The 21,966-nt window shown below is 38.4% G+C and overlaps 2 protein-coding genes across 10 annotated transcripts in view; one reads left to right on the top strand and one right to left on the bottom strand.

Moving 5' to 3' along the window:
* DENND5B (DENN domain containing 5B) overlaps nt 1-21,966 on the bottom strand; it is a 183,581-nt gene that overhangs the window by 17,180 nt on the left and 144,435 nt on the right. For 6 of the 9 annotated variants that reach the window (XM_019452383.2, XM_019452386.2, XM_019452385.2 and 3 more), the window contains 3 exons: nt 15,780-15,861; nt 4,183-4,311; nt 884-1,005 (listed from right to left, as the gene is read on the bottom strand). In XM_019452383.2, the coding sequence (XP_019307928.2) occupies nt 884-1,005; nt 4,183-4,311; nt 15,780-15,861 (333 nt within the window). Of the gene's footprint in view, nt 1-883; nt 1,006-4,182; nt 4,312-8,015; nt 9,175-15,779; nt 15,862-21,966 lie in introns of those variants that run through there. The other 3 variants (XM_053895803.1, XM_053895802.1, XM_053895804.1) reach the window with 3 other exon arrangements.
* Nucleotides 17,785-20,347, top strand: LOC109268548 (RAD51-associated protein 1-like). Its single transcript, XM_053894719.1, is given in 4 exon segments — nt 17,785-17,806; nt 19,192-19,993; nt 19,995-20,192; nt 20,194-20,347. Coding segments are annotated over 4 exon segments (1,053 nt in total). The 3' UTR covers nt 20,225-20,347.

The raw sequence follows: 21,966 nt of genomic DNA, 5'->3' as shown, positions 1-21,966 counted from the left end.
CTCTCTCTAAAATATTTAAAAAAAAAAAAAAAGAATTAGTAATGGTGAACAGAATAAATGCTATAATTCGACTTTCTATCAGAAACACATCTCCAGTCAGCATTTCCTCCCTCTATATACCTACATCATCCAGTAAGGTCCTGAAGTCTTTCTGAATCATCAAAGTTTAATGATGCTCAAAGTTCTATACGTTTATTACAGTATGCTGGTTTTTTAAAATTTTATGTGTTTTGTGTAAGATACTGGACCATTTGTTTAATAAAACATTCCTTTTTTTTTTTTTTTTTTTTTTAAAGAAAGCTCTAGATCCTACATGGGGCTTGAACTCATCACTCTGAGACCAAAAGTTGCATGCTCCACTGACTAAGCCAGTCAGACATCCCTAATAAAACATTCCTTTTTAACATCCATCCCATTTCCTACTGCAGACTGGGCTTCCTGGGAAGCAGACTGTCAGAAATCTGCATGCAGGATGTTCCTCCTGGGATCACCACCCGAAGAAGAAAGCAGAATGGGCTGAGAGAGAAGTTAAGCTGTGATGCAGTCACAGTGAAGTCCTCAGCTGATCCATGGTAATTTCCAGGGCAGCCCTATGATCATCCTAGGATGTTGGCTGACCAGCGAGGAGGGATCATCTTGGGGGTAAGGTAGTTTGTTCTGGTGAGGACTCCCCATGGGGGTTGACAGCTGAGGGCCACCCTCCCACAGCACCCCTGGAAGCTGGGACACAACCTTCATTCCAACACAGGTGGGGCCCACCTCATCCACAGTGTCTACCTCACTGAACTACCATATATCTCACTTTTCAAAGTATAAACTCTTATTCCATTTGTCACCTGAGCAACTCTTCACCTAATAATAATAGCTAGTTCTCCAGACTTACTGATAGTGGTGAACACACTGGTGAAGCAGAAGTAGTCAACAGCATTGAGGGAAAGAAGATGGTAAAGAAACTGCTCTCTTTCTTCTTCACACCGTAGAAAAGCATAACGCTTATAAAGCTTCCTAGGAATGGGTAAGACAAGCACAAAATAATAGTATAGTTTTCATGCTTTTCATTATGTCTTGCATTAAAAATAAACACCTTCACTTAATCAGTATAGGTAGAAACTTTCACCTGGAAAGAAGAGACAATTTACAAAAATGCACATACAAATGGTTAATGAAACATTTGTAACTTAACTAGCAATTAAAGGAAAAAACCTCCATGAATCCATTTTTGTCTATCAAACTAATAAAGATTTAAAAAGTGCTAACCGGTACTGACCAGGTTGGGGTGTGTGTGTGGGTGCAATGAATAGCCATTCTTACAGTTGATGGGGCTGAAAATTTCAGGCAAGTAGTTTGTTGGTAATAATTGTTTTAAACCAGTCATACCCTCTGACACATTAATTTTACTATTAGAACTCTGTCCTAAGAATATAATGTGAAATATGGGCAAAGATTTACTCATGAATGACCACTAAAATGTTATTTTGTAGGGGCACTTGGGTGGCTCAGTCCATGATCTCACGGTTCATGAGGTCAAGCCCTTTGTCCGGCTGCGCACTGATACCAAGGACCCTGCTTGCGATTCTCTCTCCCTCTCTTTTTCTGTCCTTCCCCCACTGGCATGTGTGTGCATGTGCACATGCTCTCTCTCTCTCTAAAGAAATAAGTAAACTTAAAAAAAACGTTACTTGTAAAAGGAAAGATATATTATGGCATATGCATACATTGGGATGCTATGTGAGCATTAAAAATAAAGTTTAGGAAGAGTTTTAACAACACAACTACTACTACTAAAAATAGCAAATAATTTTTATTAAGCACTTACATTTAAGCACTTTTCCAAGTGTTTTATAGTTATTAATACATTTAATCCTCATGACTACCCCAATGAGGTAAGTCTACCAGCACTCTCACTTTATAGATGGGGAAAACAGAGACACAAAAAAGTTAAGTGTCTTGTCCAAAGTCATTAGAATAGTGAACAGTAAAGGCAGTATTTGAACAAAGGCATTCAGTCTTCAGAGCTTATGCTCTTACAATATAGTGAAAGGTTTATAAAATGCTAAGCAAAAATAGGAGGATACTGAATTGTACATATAGTATGTGTTGTTTTTTTTTTTTAATTTTTATTTTTTAAGTAGGCTCCAAACCCAGTGTGGAGCTCAACAAAGGACCTGAATGCACAACCCTGAGATCAAGAGTTAGACACTTAACCAACCGAGCCACCTAGGTGGTCCTCAAAACCCTTCTTAATCCCCTTGCCCTATTTGACTTTTCATCATAATGATCACCATTTATGTGATGTTATTATGTGTCTCCCTCACATGATAAATATAAGCTTCATGAAGGCAAGAACAATATTTGGTTCAAAACTGTCCCTGGCACCTAGGATAGAGCCTGATGCTCAAATATTTACTCTTTGAACGATATTGACTGAACGAGAATTTGAAGGTAAGTCTTTATTTACATCCACAGTATCTGGTCATTTGTCTTCTTCATTTCTTTAGTCTTTCATTTTTTTTTCTTTTTTTTTTTTGGTATATTAAATACATATAGTATAATCTTAAGTAAGAGAACATGCATAGAAGTACAGAAGAAAACATGTGAAATACTTGAAATTTACCTTTATGCAGTAGGAATTTATTCTTTTTTATAATTTTTTAAAATTTTATTTTTTTTATTTAAACTGTAGAAAATGTTTATTTAGGGGCGCCTGGGTGGCTCAGTCGGTTAAGCGGCCGACTTTGGCTCAGGTCATGATCTCACGGTCCATGAGTTCGAGCCCCGCGTCGGGCTCTGTGGTGACAGCTCAGAGCCTGGAGCCTGTTTCAGATTCTGTGTCTCCCTCTCTCTGACCCTCCCCCATTCATGCTCTGTCTCTCTCTGTCTCAAAAATAAACGTTAAAAAAAAAAATTAAAAAAAAAAAAAAAAAGAAAATGTTTATTTATTTATTTTGAAAGAGAGAGAGAGAGACAAAGATAGAGGGAGGGAGAGGGGCAGAGAGAGAATCCCAAGCAGGCTCTGTGCTGTCAGCATGGAGCCCTACACGGGGCTTGATCTCAGGAACGGTGAGATCATAACCTGAGCCGAGATCAAGAGTCACACGCTCTACCAACTGAGTCAGCCAGGCACGCAACATACATATATACATACATACATACATATACATTATATATGTACGTATGTATGTAAAGTAAACTTAAACTCTATGCCATATGCCACATATGTGGCTTGAACTCATGACCCTGAGATCTAGAATCACATGCTATACCTATTAAGCCAGCCAGGCACCCCCAGGTGCCCAACCTTTATGTAGTAGGATTTTAAATGATCATTATAATTTTCTTCTTTGTACTTTGGCAACAGTGGCCATGAATGATTTATAATGGGAGGGGATGGGTAAGGGGAGTAACCAGTTTTAGAGTACAGGATCAGGTTCACAGGCTATAATTCACTTTGCATTCTTTATTAAATCTGTTCTTTGGACATTAAAACTCATCTTAAGATCCCCTAGGGGGTAAGTAGTCCAATGCTGATGTGTACAAATGCAAAACTACAGAATGAATTGTTACCGTAAGATTCCACCACACTGTCAAGTTTGAGATCTTTGTTGAATTTTTTGCATACCTTTGCTCTAGAGAACTATGTCCTCAGCCTTCAAATTAACTCTAACGTGTATCTTGTATGGATGATGTATTTCATCTAAGAAGGTTTCTTGATGCAGTAAAGGGAAACCTATCAAAACAGTTAACAATTAACTAACATGTACTCAATTGGTTTTCCTGGCTCTAAACTATTGAATGTAAGCACTGGCATGACTCTCAGAAGAAACCCGTTAATGTGGACTTTTTTTTCCCACTACTTCAGGTTTTGTTGTGATCTTTATAATATGATATAAATGGTTTACATAGATTCAACCTGTCTTTTGGATGTTACTGTCAGCCTGTGTGGATTAGTTAGTTTTCTGATTGAGAACAGAGCAATCTAGCCTTTGGCTGTGATGTCTGGTATGCCCTCTGAGGTAAAATCAAACCATGGAGTGTCCAAAACACATGCCTGTTAGAAAGAAAGAATGCAGGTGCACAGAAATCAACAATTCATGCTGAAAAAGCCAGTTTGTCAGCTAATGCAATCTGCTTTGCAGACACACAGGTCACAGAAGCAGAAATGTCTAAGAGGCTATCACCTACTTGGTGAGTGGCTGGTTGGAGAGCAACTGCTTGAGATGCTGGGACAAGAGCTTCTTTTCTAGAGACAGTCTTATCCATGCCCGAGCTCGTCCGACGTCAGTCTTGATCTCACTCATGTTTTGAATATGCCTAAAGAACAGTAGCAACAGCAAAGATGTAGATCTTAAGGATAACCTTGAGCCGGAAAAGAACTAAAGAATTACAGCATTTTTCACAGAATACTTCTTTCAAACTTAGCAGAAGCAACGGCAATATGCACTTTATATTGATTAAATCCTTCAAAGGTTCCGTCTGAATCATGAAGTCATTATGACATCAGAATCACCATTACAACACAAGCATGCACAGACATCAACCTCAGATAAAGCATTTAACGCTCATTTATTCAGATTTTATTATGTTCTTGTTTCAGCCTCATGGACCCCTATAAGCTGGCAGTTGGTTATTCCTGACCCTCAGGAAAATAAAAGTAACAAAAAAGGCTGAATATTTAAGTTTTTATTCAAAATAATTGGTCTCTAGTTTAACTAAATATCTGTCACAACTTTAATCCATTGAATTAGTTCAAGGTCCAAGTAATTTCTGGAAACGTATGGAAAATACTAAATCTTACTTTCCACAGCCCTTGAGGACAAGCTGTACTGCACTTATAAATTCAAAATTTGTAAAAGACTTTGAAAATTGTATGGTCAAATTCCAACTGAATGTCACATGTATGTATAGAAGTCAATGCTATACTCAGAGGGACGTGAGTTTATTTTCCTAAATGGTTTTTCTCCTAAAGGGGAAGAAGTTTGGGCAGGAAGGGCAGGCCTAAGGGGCAGGGTAATTGTAAAACCACTAGAGTGAGTCACTAAATTAAAGTTTTTGTGATTGTGACCCACCATCCTTTCCCTTGATTTTTTTTAATGTCCAGAATGACTCATCTTACCTATAAATATTTCAATGAACCCCTTTCTCTAATGATTCTAATAATTCAAAATAAGGAATATTCTCCCTATAAAACACACATATTCTTTCTCTCCCTCTCTTTTTTAAAGATTTCATTTTAAAGTAATTTCTACACCCAACATGGGGCTCAAACTCACAACCCAGAAATCAAGAGTCACATGCTCCACCGACCAACCTAGCCAGGCACCCCCTTTTTTTCATCTTTCCCCTCTCCCTCTCTCCTTCCCTTCCTCTCTCTTAATCCCTGGATCTGAAGATTTAGGCCCTCAAGCCAGAGTGTTGATATATGATCAAAGACTCTTGATAAGATATAAAGCATTATAATCACATTACACAGACACACTGAAGAGGTGGCTTAAAAACAAGTCAAAACGAAGAGTTAAAAGAAAATTCTGTTGCCATCTTTGTAGGGCTTAGCCAACCTCACCTCGTCTCTAAGAAGTTTTTTCAGAATGTATGACACACTTATTTTATTTTTAAAGGGCTAATACCAGTATACATGGTCATGAATGGAGAAAGCTGTCATTAGGCAAGTCCCCTCTTAGACCCTGGTTCTTACTGATGGTAGTGGCAGTGGTGGGACACCTGACAACCCAGTAGGGGCCTAATGAAGCAGCACTGGCTGTTCGTCCACCCTGACATTTCCCAAATGATGACACAGCTGACCAAAAGCAACAAAGGGAAAATGCTCAGGCATTTACCACTTAAAGTTCTAAAGTATTTTCAAGGCACCCCCGTTGAGTGCAGTGTCAACTCAGAGCTCACATAAGTGAGGAAAGTTGATTCAAAGTGTAGTAACTGAAAATGAATCCACATTAGATCTGATAAGCACTTATGTGGTCTAATCTTTTCCTTAGTATTCTTTCTATTCTAAAACAGTAAAATTTACTAAAATAAGCTTTATGTTGGCCTTAAACAAGAATCTGGAGACATGGTAGGTTAAGAATGACAAAATGAAAATAATTGTAATTTGGAAAACAACCTATGTTTAAGGAAAATGAGAAGGATTGGAATATGTAACATGCAATCTATCTTAAGTGGCAATCAGCATTCCCATCATTAAAGAATTTGTGCTAGTTTTTTTCTTGGGAGGAGGCATGGGGGTTGGGAGACAAGGCCACCAGACTCTTCTTTGCAAGCCCATCTTATTCACTGGCACCAGGGAAACAGCTGTCTAAAATACTGCATCCATAATATAATTCCTTTGTTCCAGAACCTTCAAAAATTCACAGGATATAGTCTGAACTGTGCAGACTATACTTACTACCCCTCAGTCTCAATATATCCTCTTATTCAAAAAAGTTCCATTCCAGACAAGTGACTCATAAGACTTTGCATTCCATTACCTGCTTCCCTATTTGATTCTATTCATGTTTGAGATCCCAGCTCCTTCTAGATTACTTTCCATGACCATCACAGCCTTCAATGACCTCTTTAATTTATGAAACACTATAATCTAACTTGCATTTACCATGTACTGCTTATTATTACTTTTATCATTTTCTCTTGGTGTACATGTTTCTCAGCTTACAAAAGCTCCTGGGAAAAGGAGCCCCACGATTCCTTAGCAGCCTTGCAGTCTTCTTTGTACCCCATAGGGCCTAGCACATAGTAGGAGCTCAAAAACTCTGCTGCTTTGTGAATCTATATCTAACTCTATGCTTTAAAACAATTTATATGCATTTTGTTATTAAACTGTAATCGAATCTATTAAAAATTTGCTGTGTAGTTATGTGCCATTTGGATCTACTTTTAATTGGAATCATTTATTATAGATGACTATAATGGAATTCAGCAAAATATTATACAAGTATTACTTCCAAAATAGATCCTGTTAATTCACAGAAAAGCACATATGGTATGGTTTAAATAACTTATTTACTTGATTTATTCCTAACTCTACTACAAAGCTTTCTAATTTAGAAAAGTTTCTATGTACCTTGTCTTATCTGACTGTCACAAAAACTAGTCAGAGGGAGATCATCATTATTTCACTTTAAGGGTGAGAAAATGGAGACTAATTGAGACTAAGTGATCCAGTCAAGGTCACAGAGATAATAAGTATTATTCTAGACATGTCACCCATTTTCTATCAATTCTTTCTCACACTCACATTCTTAGAGAAGTTCCCCTAGAAGACACAACTCCACTTACCACTATGATCCTAATCCTTCACTAAAATGGACTGAGTAAGAGGAACATCCCTGATCTAAACTGAGTTCACTGGATTTTCTCTCAGAAACTAGGAATTTGTATACTGGAAAACCAGGTTAGTTTTTGTTGAATGCTAAAAATAAGAAAGGATGTTAAAGCCAGGGCTTGGGCCTGTACACAATAAAACAGGAAAAAAAAGGCAAGGCAAAGGAGGGACAGGGAGGGGAAGATGAGCAGATGTGATGGGAGAAACAGAGATGATTTGCTTCCAGTGAGACAGTGACAGTAACTTGTGACAAGATTTAGCAGTCACAGTTCCTATTCTTGGATTCTGGAAAACACTTTTATATATCTCCAATAAATCCATTCCTTTTTACTGAAGCTAGTTTGAATGGGCTTCTGTTCTCTAAAACCAAATGATTTCTAAGAGTGGTAGCAGCTACATTTCAATCCACATTTCCCGAGTCTAAAACCAGTGCTTACTTCCACTGTATCATTAACAAAACCCAATTTTATTTGTTATTTTTAAACCCAGCATTATTTTTTAGATAAATTAAGGATTGGCCAATTTTAATTTAAGCTCAGATTCCGTACAGACATAAAAAATTACTCAAAATATTCCTTCCTGGGGTAATGAAATCAATAACCACTTAATTTTAGTGTAGAATAAAGCAAGAGGCTCACAGGGACCTATGCACATATTATTAGTTAAAAATGATAAAGGAAATAGCTAATTTGCCCTCAGATAATTTATTCCCATCTTTTCATATAAACAGAATTTTTCTAGGATTCACTCAGACAGCCAATTCATTTGTTTACATAGTCAGAATACCCAGACTTGGATTACAGAACTTAGTCTCCTTGGTCATGTAATGTTCTATGGTGCTCTTCAACATTAATTACCTTGTCATCAAGAATAAAAGTATTTGAATAGCTGGATGACATGTACATGGTTACTCTGGAAAGAAATTTTTAATACTGGTAACATCATAATAACACTTCTCTTTTCTATGTAGATAATCTATACACTTCTTTACTATCTTCAGCCTTTCTCTATGGAACAAAAAATCATCCTACAACTGACAGTGTGGCGATACTTGGCATCCACGATGGTCTTGCAGAATTGTCTAAGATACCAAGACAAACTGGATAGCCTTCAGATGACTCTATCCTGGACTCATGCCAGCTACTAAGCAATTTGGTGCCAAGATTCTTGACAACTAGGAGGACTCAAAGTGTCAATGTCTTTGCCTCAAGAGATAAACCTGGAAAGACAGGAGGTACCAACAGAGACATGTGCCCAATAGAGAACACAGACTCAGAGAGGTACACTAATCTTGGAGAATACGTTTTTTCTTTAATTGTGTAGACTGAAAGAAATCAAAGTTTAGAATATTACTTGGGTGTTTTTCCTGAAGGAAAAACATCTATGTCAGCTATCTAGGTAATGATTAGGGACTAAAATGAAGCACTTGCCAAGAACCTGGAAACAGGGAAATAATCCTGTCCACTAGGAGTTAAACTCTAAAGTAAATATATCATGAAAAAGAACAACAGTGTATAAAACGTCATTTAAAGGAGGCAGAATGGAAGCAGAGAAGAGGGAGAGACAGCCATGGGCAGTGTTTTCTCAGGGGCTTCCTGAGACGCTATCAGTCCCATGAGCATGAGGATCAGTAGCACGGAGCTGGATGATTAGGCTTCCACATCTCTTCTTTTGAAGAGAGCAAGCAGTCTTCTGATTTTTATCTAGCTTCCAGGCAGAGAATACCCGTACTGGTGAAAGACCATCAAGTCATCTGGTTGGGGAAATAATGCTCTCGTTTCACAGGCAGAAAACCTGGCACCCTGGTGTATTGCTGGTAGGAACGTAAAATGGTACAGCCACTGTGGAAAACAGAATGAATGGTGGCTCTTCAAAAAATTAAACACAGAATTACCATGTGACCAAGCAATTCTACTTCTGGGTATATACCCAAAAGAACTAAAAGCAGGACCTGAACAGATAACTGAATACCCAACATTTATAGTATTCACAATAGCCAAAAGGTGGAAACAATCCAATGTTTACTGTTAAAAAAATGTGGTATATATATATATAGAAGATGGAATATTAATCTTTAAAAAAGAAGGAAATTCTGACACAGGTTATAACATAGATTTAAACATTTTCATAATGAACATTAAAAAGAATGTTTAAGGGTACCTGGGTGGCTCAGTCAGCTGAGTGTCTGACTTCAGCCTAGGTCATGATCATGAGTTTGAGCCCTGCACCAGGCTCTCTATTGGCACAAAGCCTGCTTCAGATCCTCTGTCTCTCTGCCCTTCACCCCCAAAAAATATATTAATAAAACACTTTAAAAATATTCATTTTTGAGAGAGAGAGTGAGTGCACACATGTGTGTGCATGCATAAAAGGGAGAGGGGCAGAGAGGAGAGAGAGAATCCCAAGCAGGTTGCATGCTGTCAGCACACACCCCAATGTGGGGACTGAACCCATGAACTGTGAGATCATGACCTGAGCCAAAATCAAGAGTCAGATGCTGAACTGACTGAGCCATCCAGGTGCCCTCATAATGAACATTTCAAAAAATATACGAAGTGAAACAAACCAGATGCAAAAAGCATGATTTGACTTAAATGAGGTACCTAGAATAGTCAAATTCAAAGAGACAGAAAATTTCACTCCTATTTCATAGGAGTGGGCCGCCTAAATGGCTCAGTCAGTCATTTGAGCGTCCCACTTTGGCTCAGGTCATAATCTCGTGGTTCATGAATTTGAGCCCCGCACGGGGCTCTGTGCTGACAGCTCAGAGCCAGAAGCCTACTCTGGATTCTGTATCTCTCTCTCTCTCTCAATAATAAACAGACATTTAAAAAAAAAAAGAAAGAAAGAAAGAAAGAAAAGAAAATGAAAACGTGGTTACCAGGAGCTTGGGGAGAACCAAGAATGGGGAATCATTTATTGTTCAATGGGTACAGAGTTTCAGTTTGGGATGACAACAGAATTCTGGAGATGGATAGTGGTGATGGCTGCACAATAATGTGAATGTACTTAATGGGTGTGTGTGTGTGTATATTCATACATATAGTCTTTCTTGTGATTAAAAAAATTTAATTCCAGTAAAACACACAGTGTTATATTCAGTGTACAATATAGTGATTCAACAATTCTATACTCGGTGCTCTTCGTAAGTGTACTCTTAATCCCCTTCACCTGTTTCACCCATCTTCCCACCCACCTCCCCTCTGGTGACCATCAGTTTCTTCTCTATAGTTGAGTCTGTATTTTTCTGGTTTGTCTTCCCCCCCTGCCTTTGTTCATTGGTTTTATTTCTTAAATTCTCCACATGAGAGAAATCATATGGTATTTGTCTTTTTCTGACTGACTCATTTCACTTAGCATTATACCCTCTAGCTCCATCCTTGCTGCAAATGGCAAGATTTCATTCTTCTTTATTATTACCTCAACACTTATCTATTTATTTTTAATAAAGATTTTATTTTTTTCAGTTATTTATTTGTTTTGAGAGAGAGTGAGTAAGAGAGAGAGTGCACACAAGCAGGGTTAGGGGCAGAAAGGAAAGACAGAATCCCAAGCAGGCTCCATGCCATCAGCACAGAGCCTGATGTGGGGCTCGAACTCACGAACTGCGAGATCATAACCTGAGCCGAAGTCAGATGCCCAACCAACTGAGCCACCCAGGTGCCCCCAATTTTTTTTCTTTTTAAAGTAAACTCTAAGCGCATGATGGGGCTCAAACTCAGGACCCCGAGATCAAGAATCTAATGCTCAACCAACTGAACCAGCCAGGCACCCTGCCAACCAATCAAGTTTTATTAAAAGCATCTATCATTTTGTCAAAACATCACTTTAGGATACTCGGGGGTCTTTTTTAGACTTTTTGTAAGACAAAGACTAAAAATTAAAAGTCCAATTTTAATTTGTTGTGTGTTAAGTCACAGGACATCAGTTTTTCAGCTGAGTACCGTGAACAAATATAGATTTCGTCAGAGTTATACTAAATTATATTTAAACTGATATACACCCTTACACTACTGCCAACTTATTTGCGTCTAGTCACAGTAGATATTTTCCTGGTGATGTGGCAAAGGCTGAGTACTTGCATCTAGTTAGACAGAGACCTGACCTATGGTCAGGATACCTTAGTTCTAGTTCCACTTCTGCTGTTAATTGGTAATATGGTCTCAGACTTGACCACCTGGGCCTGAGCTTTCACATCTGTAAAAAGAAGCTAAGCAATAGGACTTACATTTCTTGTATACTGTCACATTTAAACCGATTAGTAAAAAGTATCTCAGCAATCACCACCTTTCTTTCTTTCTTTCTTTTTCTTATTTATTTTACAGGCATCTGAAGAATTTATTGTTTTTAATTTTATTTTTTAAATTTACATCCAAATTAGCATATAGTGCAACAATGATTTCAGGAGTAGATTCCTTAGTGCCCCTTACCCATTTAGCCCATCCCGCCTGCAGTAACCCTCAGTTTGTTCTCCATATTTATGAGTCTCTTCTGTTTTGTCCCCCTCCCTGTTTTTGTATTATTTTTGTTTCCCTTCCCTTATGTTCATCTGTTTTCTCTCTTAAAGTCCTCATATGAGTGAAGTCATATGATTTTCATCTTTCTCTGACTGACTCATTTCACTTAGCCTAATACCCTCCAGTTCCATCCACGTAGCTGCAAATGGCAAGATTTCATTCTTTTTTATTGCTGAGTAATACTCCATTGTGCATATATACCACATCTTCTTTACATGTTCATCCATACATGGACATTTGGGCTCTTTCCATACTTTGGCTATTGTTGATAGTGCTGCTATAAACATGGGGGGTGCATGTGTCCCTTTGGAAACAGCACACCTGTATCACTTGGATAAATACCTAGTAGTGCAATTGTTGAGTTGTAGGGTAGTACTATTTTTAATTTTTTGACGAACCTCCATACTGTTTTCCAGAGTGGCTGTACCAGCGTGCATTCCCACCAACAATGCAAAAGAGATCCTCTTTCTCCGCATCCTTGCCAACATCTGTTGTTGCCTGAGTTGTTAATGTTAGCCATTCTGATAGGTGTAAGGTGGTATCTCATTGTGGTTTTGATTTGTATTTCCCTGATGATAAGTGACGTTGAGCATTTTTTCCTGTGTCAGTTGGCCATCTGGATGTCTTCTTTGAAGAAGTGTCTATTCATGTCTTTTGCCCATTTCTTCACTGGATTATTTGTACTTTGGGTGTTGAGTTTGATAAGTTCTTTACAGATTTTGGATACTAACCCTTTATCTGCTATGTCGTTTGCAAATACTTATCCCATTCCGTCTCCCACTGCCTTTTAGTTTTGCTGATGGTTTCCTTTGCTGTGCAGAAGATTTTTATTTTGATGAGGTCCCGTAGTTCATTTTTGCTTTTGTTTCCCTTGCCTCCGGAGATGTGTTGAGTAAGAAGTTGCTGCAGCCAAGATCAAAGAGGTTTTTGCTTGCTTTCTCCTTGAGGATTTTGATGGCTTTCTGTCTCACATTTCGGTCTTTCATCCATTTTGAGTTATTTTTGTGCATGGTGTAAGAAAGTGGTCCAGGTTCATTCTTCTGCAGGTCGCTGTCCAGTTTTCCCAGCACCACTTGCTGAAGAGACTGTCTTTATTCCATTGGATATTCTTTCCTGCTTTGTCAAAGATTAGTTGGCCATACGTTTGTGGGTCCATTTCCGGGTTCTCTATTCTGTTCCACTGATATGAGTGTCTGTTCTTGTGCCAGTACCATACTGTCTTGATGATTACAGCTTTGTAGTATAGCTTGAAGTCCGGAATTGTGATGCCTCCTGCTTTGGTTTTCTTTTCCAAGATTGCTCTGGCTATTCGGGGTCTTTTCTGGTTCCATACAAATTTTAGGATTGTTTGTTCTAGCTCTGTGCAGAATGCTGGTGTTATTTTGAGAGGGATTGTACTGAATATGTCGATTGCTTTGGGTAGTATTGACATTTTAACAATATTTGTTCTTCCTATCCAGGAGCATGGAATCTTATTCCTTTTTTTTGTGTGTGTGTCTTCTTCAAGGGCTTTCATAAGCTTTCTATAGTTTTCAGTGTATAGATTTTTCACCTCTTTGGTTAGATTTATTCCTAGGTATCTGATGGTTTTTGATGCAATTGTAAATGGGATCGATTCCTTGATTTCTCTTTCTGTTGTTTCATTGTTGGTGTATAGGAATGCAACCGATTTCTGTGCATTGATTTTATATCCTGCAACTTTGCTGAATTCATGAATCAATTCTAGCAGTTCTTTTGTGGAATTTTTTGGGTTTTCCATATAGAGTATCATGTCATCTGCCAAGAGTGAAAGTTTGACCTCCTCCCGGATGATTTGGATGCCTTTTATGTTGTCTGATTGCAGTGGCTAAGACTTCCAATACTATGTTGAATAACAGTGATGAGAATGGACATCCCTGTCTTGTTCCTGACCTTAGGGGGAAAGCTCTCAGTTTTTCCTCATTGAGGATGATGTTAGTGTTGGGTGGTTCATATATGGCTTTTATGAACTTGAGGTATGCTCCTTCTATCCCTACTTTCTTGAGGGTTTTTATCAAGAAAGGATGCTGTATTTTGTCAAATGCTTTCTCTGCATCTATTGAGAGGATCATATGGTTCTTGTCCTTTCTTCTATTGATGTGATGAATCACGTTAATTGTTTTGCGGATATTGAACCAGCCCTGCATCCCAGGTATAAATCCCACTTGGTCGTGGTGAATAATTTTTTTAATGTATTGTTGGAGCCAGTTGGCTAATATCTTGTTGAGGATTTTTGCATCCATGTTCATCAGGGAAATTGGTCTATAGTTCTTTTTAGTGGGGTCTCTGTCTGGTTTTGGAATCAAGGTAATGCTAGCCTCATAGAAAGAGTCTTGAAGTTTCCTTCCATTTCTATTTTTTGCAACAGCTTCAAGAGAATAGGTATTTTTTTTTTCAAAAAAAATTTTTTTTTCAACGTTTTTTATTTATTTTTGGGACAGAGAGAGACAGAGCATGAACGGGGGAGGGGCAGTGAGAGAGGGAGACACAGAATCGGAAACAGGCTCCAGGCTCCGAGCCATCAGCCCAGAGCCCGACGCGGGGCTCGAACTCACGGACCGCGAGATCGTGACCTGGCTGAAGTCGGACGCTCAACCGACTGCGCCACCCAGGCGCCCCAAGAGAATAGGTATTAACTCTTCCTTAAATGTTTGGTAGAATTCCCCTAGAAAGCCATCTGGCCCTGGACTCTTGTTTTTTGGGAGATTTTTGATTACTAATTCGATTTCTTTACTGGTTATGGGTCTGTTCAAATTTTCTATTTCTTCCTGTTTGCTTTGGTAGTGTATGTTTCTAGGAATTTGTCCATTTCTTCCAGATTGCCCATTTTATTGGCATATAATTATTCATAATATTCTCTTATTGTTTTTATTTCTGCTGTGTTGGTTGTGATCTCTTTCATTCTTGATTTTATTTATTTGGGTCCTTTTCTTTGTCTTTTTGATCAAACTTGCTAGTGGCTTATCAATTTTGTTATTTCTTTCAAAGAACCAACTTCTGGTTTCAATGATCTGTTCTACTATTTTTTTGGTTTCTATAGCATTAATTTCTGCTCTAATCTTTATTATTTCCAGCAATCACCACCTTTCTAAGCTTCAAAACTTGAACCAAAATAGTTCAGTAGCAGTTTGGCCAGTAGAATCAGGTAAAGATATAAAGGCATATGCGAAAATATTAGATAAGCACACACACACACACACACACACTCTCATGTACACTCACAGAGCTTAAAGTAGGCAAATCCTTCATTTAACAAATATTAATTGAGCACCAATTACATGTTGAACTCCATCAACATTTAGTAGTAATTCAAAAGTTTTACATGTCAGACAGATTGACCTCTCTCACGAAGGTTGTTAGAACAAACAAACTCAAATAATTGCTACGGAGAGGACACACAGGGGTGTGAAAGAGAGTGACTGGGTGGCTAGCAGGTGGTCTAACAGGTGGTCTGGGCAGGCTTTTTAGACAAAGCAACATTTGAACTAATATACAAATGACAAGAAGGAGCTTAGCCTGTGCTTTCCAATGATTTCTAAGACCAGTAACTACAACTAATAATTCTCAGATTTGCATTTGCTTCAAATTAAACCTACCTAATAGCAGTTTTTTTGCCAAGTAACCTGGCATTATGTGCAGATATTTTTGGTCTGTGACTGTGGGCAGCAGGTATTTAAGGAGGTTTTAAAAAACTGAATAAACTGGAAAATAATTTCACTACTTTAAAAATCTTCTCAGTTGTATTTTCCCTTTGGATTTAATGTCAGGAAAAAAAACAGTAAAGTAAGCAAGATTATAAAAAATGTTTTCTTCAGAATACATAAGCAAAAAATACATATAGCCATAATTATTTGAGCAATGTAAGTGAAAGCCACAAATATTTAACAGTTATCAAATATTAGCACATATACCTCATGTCTTGGATAAGAGAGACCCTGAGTGTTGGCAACATAACTCCTGAGTCAGATTTTCTTCTTTCTGGTCCAAGGGCAACTATACAAAAAAATACCAGCAAAGTGTTAGAAAAATAATAGCAAGGACAAAAAAATATATACATGGTTCACATCCTATAAATAAATACTTTCAAATTACTTTGATAAGAACAAATTTTTTTTAATGTTTATTTATTTTTGACAGAGAGAGAGAGAGAGAGAGAGAGAGAGAGAGAGAGAAACAGAGCATGAGTGGGGGAGGGGCAGAGAGAGAGAGGGAGATACAGAATGGGAAACAGGCTCCAGGATCCGAGCTGTCAGCACAGAGCCGGGCTCGAACTCACAGACCATGAGATCATGACCTGAGCCTAAGTCGGACGCTCAACCAACTGAGCCACCCAGCCGCCTCGATAGGAACAAATTTTAAAGACAACAGAAAAGCTAGAAATTTTTTCCCTGAATGTTGCTACTTTATTAATACAGAAAAACAGCTATTTTCTTTCTAATTAATCTGAAGCTGCATTTGGAAATTTAAAATGAATCATAAAAGCCTACTTTTGCAAATAATAAATAAACTTTTGGTCATAAGGAACAGTCATTAGCTAAAGTTATTCATTCTAATAGCTCAGGATAATTACAAGAAAGCAATGTCTATAAATTAAGCTACAAAGTGTGTGATTCACGTCTGGGCTCATAAATTGCAATCACATAATTTCCTTATGCTGTGAAAGAGTGCTTAGTAAGGAAAATCCAGGGGCACCTGGGTAGCTCTGTTGGTTAAGTGTCTGACTTCGGCTCAGGTCATGATCTCACAGTTCAAGAGTTTAAGTCCTGCATCGGGCTTTGCACTGACAGCATGAAGACTGGGATTCTCTCTCTCCCTCTCTCTGCCCCTCTCCCACTCTCTCTCAAAATAAACAAACTTAAAACAAAATAAAATAAAAAGGAAAATCTAGGGGTGCCTGGGTGGCTCAATCAATTGAGTGTCTTGACTCTTGATTTTGGCTCCAGTCATGATCTCACAGTTCATGAACGCAGAGCCTGAGATTCTCTCTCCCCCTCTGTTCCTACCTTGCGCTCTCTCTCTAAAAATAAATAAATAAATAAACATTTTCCTTTTTCAAAAAAAGGAAAATCTAAGAGTCTAGGCTCTCTAGTCTGATAAGTTTCTACTTCAAAGTTCAGAATCCAAACTATAGTATATCAGGCAAACTGAGTAATCGTCATGGACAGTTAGAAGTTTAATGTCCATGAATCATTCTCTTTGGAGCTTGAATGGTTAACATTTATAAAAGAAGGAAAGATTATTCTCTTATATAGCAATAGCTAAGCAAGCAATTGTTGGCTAATGTAGCTGGAGTGCTCAATCTCACTTTAAATGGGATGCTGTGGAGTTTTGTGCCCTTTATTTCCATTTTACTATCTGTAAACGAAAACTAAATTGCAGCATCACACTTAGCAAATACATGGATAACATTAGAATTTAAGATGTGGGTTTTACTGTATATTAAACATCCATTTTCCCAGTTTTTAGATCCATTCTAGTTTGTGGGGACTAGGATACAATGCGGAAACACATAGATATATTTGAAGCTGTCAGTGAACATTTTGTTGTATTTGGATCTGCATGTTTTGGCATCTAGTAAAAGAGGCTAGGCTGATACTTGGCAGGTATGAATGAGCACTGATGAGGCTGCCAGGATAAAGAGACGGTGGCCAGGCCAACCTAAAGGGAGTTCTTTTCAGGGCCTTCCATTACCAGGTCATTTGTCATGGCAGTTTCGGGAGGGAGTTTTCAATGGGTCACTGAAAATGCTACTTTATCTGGATACCTAGGAGGTAACAGACACCCAGGAAACTGTTCCAGAGACTTGCAGGGAATGTGCTATGTTAGTCTTCCTGTCTGAGACTATCACGATTTAAGTGTGTTGTTAATGAAAGCACACCTTAGAGAACGCCTCTACGTGCTAGATGATGAGACAGCATGAAAGAAGGCCACACCAGTGGTAAGAAATAGGTTGAAAAGAGAGAGAGAAAAAAAAAAAGATCACAAGGCAGGAAAAAGGAGCTGAAACCATAATCAGCAACTTGGCTAGAGGGAGACATGACAACAAGAAAGAATCATGCCTCTGGAAGCAGAGAAGAGGGGAGAGACTTAATAAAAAAGGAGGCTGACATTTAAAAAAGCAGCAGCATCCACAATAAGAGCATTCACAGGCCTAAGCTTTTTTCTAGGAATCCTATTTTGGAACCCTATATCCTCTACTCTTTGCTAATCAATGTTTCTTAAACATACGATGTATTTTTCCATGTCTCCATGCAATCTGTTAGTCTTTAGCTCGCCCTTTAACACTTCTGTATCCTTCCCCATGTTTATAGCCTATTTAGCATTTTTTTTTTTTAAGAGAAAGAGCTCACACATAAGCAGGGGAGAGGGGTGGAGAGAGAGAGGGAGGGAGGGTGAGAGTGGGAGGGAAGGCGCGCGAGTGAGAGAGAGAGAGAGAGAGATAATCCCAAGCAGCACACGATTAGCACAGAACCTGACGTAGGGCTTGATCCCATGGCACTGGGATCAGGACCTGAGCTGAAATCAAGAGTTAGATGCTCAACTGACTGAGCCAGCCAGGTGTCCCCAGCCTATTTAGCATTTTAGGTTGAGAGGACTATAGCTTAACAGCTAAGAACATGGCTTTCTCAAACCCTACAGAGAACTTAACAGCTCCCTGACTTTGGGTGAGTAATTTTACCTCTCTATGGTTTGTTTCGTCATCTGCAAACAGGTCAGTAACAATAACTACCTTAGAATACCTAAGCACTTAGAATACTGCCTGGAACAAAATAAGTTCTCAATAAATAAAATAAAATTTAGCTTTAATTTTGCCTCTTTGTGAAATCTTTCCTGAATATTCTCTCTAAGGTACACTGTTAGATGTGGTTCCCTCTAACAGGACCTATAAAACTGAACATGTAACATAAACTTAGCATAATCTAACATTTCTATTACTGTTAAACTATATGCCTCGAGGCTCAGTCATATCTTTTTCTTAGGATACTCAAAGGGCCTAGCAGAGGCCCAACATACAGGCTCAACAAATACTCAAGGAGGAAGATGAGACTATTTCGGGCCAGATGGCAGAGCCTTGAATGACAAATTAGAAATCTGCAGAACTCCTAGGAAAGGGGGGAAGGATTGTGAAAAGAATTCTATGCTCCCGAGGGCTTTTTATTAGTTAGTTAACCACAGTGAGAGTGTGATGGTACAAGAGAAGTAAGGGAGATGAGCTACAAGTTATTCCAAAGGCCAGCTTATGGATAAGGAGTGGCAGCCAGTGAGAACAAAGAGGAGAAACGTGCAGTGGCAGCAAACACAGAACTTAATGACTTGATGTAGAAAGTGAACAAGACTCATCCACTGCTGCCAACAAGAACTTGAAAACTGCAGATTTTCAGTGTTGGAGGGGGCCACGGTGTGTGAGGCATAAGAATCCGGTCAATTACTCATGGTTTCAGGACTCTGACAGCGATGATGACTTTATTTCTGCAACTACACCTTTAAATGAGAAACCCAGAACACCACCAAAGGAGTTAAAACTAGAAACAAGGAAACCTAAACTGAAGAATCTCCAGAAAGAAGATATCCCACTGCAAGAGAAAACCCCTAAAAATAGGATGGCTTTAGGTGACAAGCTATACCAGCAAGACTTAGAAGTTGCACTAGCTTTATCAGTGAAGGAACTTCCAACGGTCACCATTGATGCAGAAGAGGCTGGAGATAAAAGCATTGAAAAATGTGACAGTAGTGAAACCAAAACAATGAGTAAGGACCCTCATATCTCCAATTGCAGTGTAGCCAGTGATTATTTAGATTTGGATAAGATTACTGAGGAAGATGGTTTTCCTGGTGTGCAAGGGAAAAGAGAAGCCGCATCAAAGACTGTGGTACAACAGAGGAAGATTCTTCTGGAAGGCAGTGATGGTGACAGTGCTAATCACTCTGAACCACACTTTGCAACTGGTGAAGAGTCTGAGGATGACTCTGATTTTAGTGAGAGTGCAGACAATGATGAATACTTCACCATGAGAAAAAATAAGGTGAAAGAAATTAAAAAGAAAGAAGTGAAGGTCAAATCCCCAGTTGAAAAGAAGAAGAAACCTAAATCCAAATGTAATACTCTGGAAGCGACTTCAGGAGACTGCTCAAGTCGCTGTGAAATCAGAACCTCAGCCTTCACCAGAAAAGGTCTCTGTTTCTTCAGAGGCCACTAGGAAACCACTACAAATAAGCAGTCCTTCAGCTGAAAACAAAAAACCTAAGTGGGTTCCACCAGCGGTATCTGGAAGCAGCAGCAGCAGGAGCCCACTGGAGAGTCTCTGCCTTGGTTTGTCCAGATTAAACTTTGCATCCAAATGCTGCTAGTAGCTGAGTGTGGTAGTAAACCCGTTTGATTAAGAGAATCACAGTTTTACAAGTGTGTTTATATTTGATTTGTGTTTATATTTAAGGAGGGTATCAAAATATAAAGGAATCCTTTAATGTCCTATAAATCGCCTCTACCCATTCTGTGATATTCTCTGAAGCTATTCAAGACTTCAATAAAAGGTTTATCAGAATTATCTTGCAATATCATTTCCTTCTGAAGAACATATGCTACTTTTCCTGTGTATAATAAGTCATTGTCATTAAGTGGTTGTCAGTTTGACATGGAGGAAGTCCATGTTGCATGCTGTTCTTTCCTAGAAACACGATGTTCCTTTCTAGCTTTGTCTAATTTACGCACCTTAACTGTAACTGTTCAGAGTTTATCTGGCAAAAGGAAACATTCCCACGTTTTCCAGGAGACATTTCTGATATTTTACCGAAGCCACACTGTCAGTTTTATTGCAAAGATATTTCTTATTTTAGCCAAATACTTATAGTAAGAATTCAGAATTCTTTTACACATTAAAATGGTTGCTATAATGACATATGTCTCCTACTCAGAAGTAGATGTTTATTGTATAGCAAATAGAATTTCATGACATTTTATGAAGTTCTCGTCAAAGCCTTTAATAAAAGTGAAAAAGTTAAAAAAAAAGTAAAGACTCAAGAATCAAAAATATTAAGTATGAATATAAAATGATTTAATGTATATTATCTCATCAAATTATTACTTTCCTTTGGATTTGTTAATCTTAATTTTGCAAATGAAGAAACTGAGGCTCAAAGAGGTCAAGAAACCTGCTCAACTGTATGCATTCATCAAAAGGGGCAGAATACTCTGATGTCACATCCACTGGGTTTTCTGTTACATTACAGATGACTTTCTAGCTGCTAAGCTTGATTGAGAGAAGAGTGCTGATGCATTAAATAATACGGAGAGAAGGGAGAAAGCCAAATAGAGACAGGAGGGAAAGGTGCTGAGATAATTAGTTTGTTTTAAGATGTCCTGAGTTTGAGATCCCACTGGGCCATCAAAGATGGGTGTGTAGGACTAGGGCTGGAGAAAGAGATTTGTGAATAATCTTGCTAATCAGATAGAGGATGACATGGGAAGTCAGCAACAGTAGCTGTTATGTTTTGAATTATGCCCCCAAGAAGATGTAGAAGTCCTAACTCCTAGGACCTGTGAATTTGACCTTATTTGGAAATAGGGTCTTTGTAGCTGATCAATTTTAGGTTATTAGGATGTGCCCTAAACCAATGTGAACAGTGTCCTTATCAAAGTGAAATTTGGATAAAGAGATAGACACAAGTAGAGAAAAGATGATGTAAAGACACATGGAATATACCATTTAAAGGCCAAGAGATTTCTGAGATGACCAGAAGCTAGAAGAGGGGCATGGGATTGATTTCCCTTCATAACGCAGGGACCACCACAGCTAATACGTTGATTTGGGACTGTTTGTTCTGGACTCCAGAACTGTGAGACTGTTAGCCAGTTTGTGGTACTTTATTGCGGCAGCCCCAGGAAGCCAGTACAATAATTTATTAGTGGCTTTAGAGGAAAGAGTTAAGAAGCTTGTGCAAAGAAAACAGACAGGAGTTAATGAGCGAAGCCACACATTTTACCTAGAGATCTAAACTCTAAGAAGGTTTCTGTGAAGTCTACTCCAGAAGAGAAATTTATATACTATTTAAATGTATACATCTATTACTATTTAATTCACCACATTCAAATATAATAGG

This window comes from Panthera pardus, unplaced genomic scaffold (assembly GCF_024362965.1).
Source record: "Panthera pardus isolate Hobbes unplaced genomic scaffold, ASM2436296v1 HiC_scaffold_6, whole genome shotgun sequence".
In the NCBI taxonomy this organism is placed as follows: domain Eukaryota; kingdom Metazoa; phylum Chordata; class Mammalia; order Carnivora; family Felidae; genus Panthera; species Panthera pardus.
This window is presented reverse-complemented; position numbering and strand designations above follow the sequence as displayed.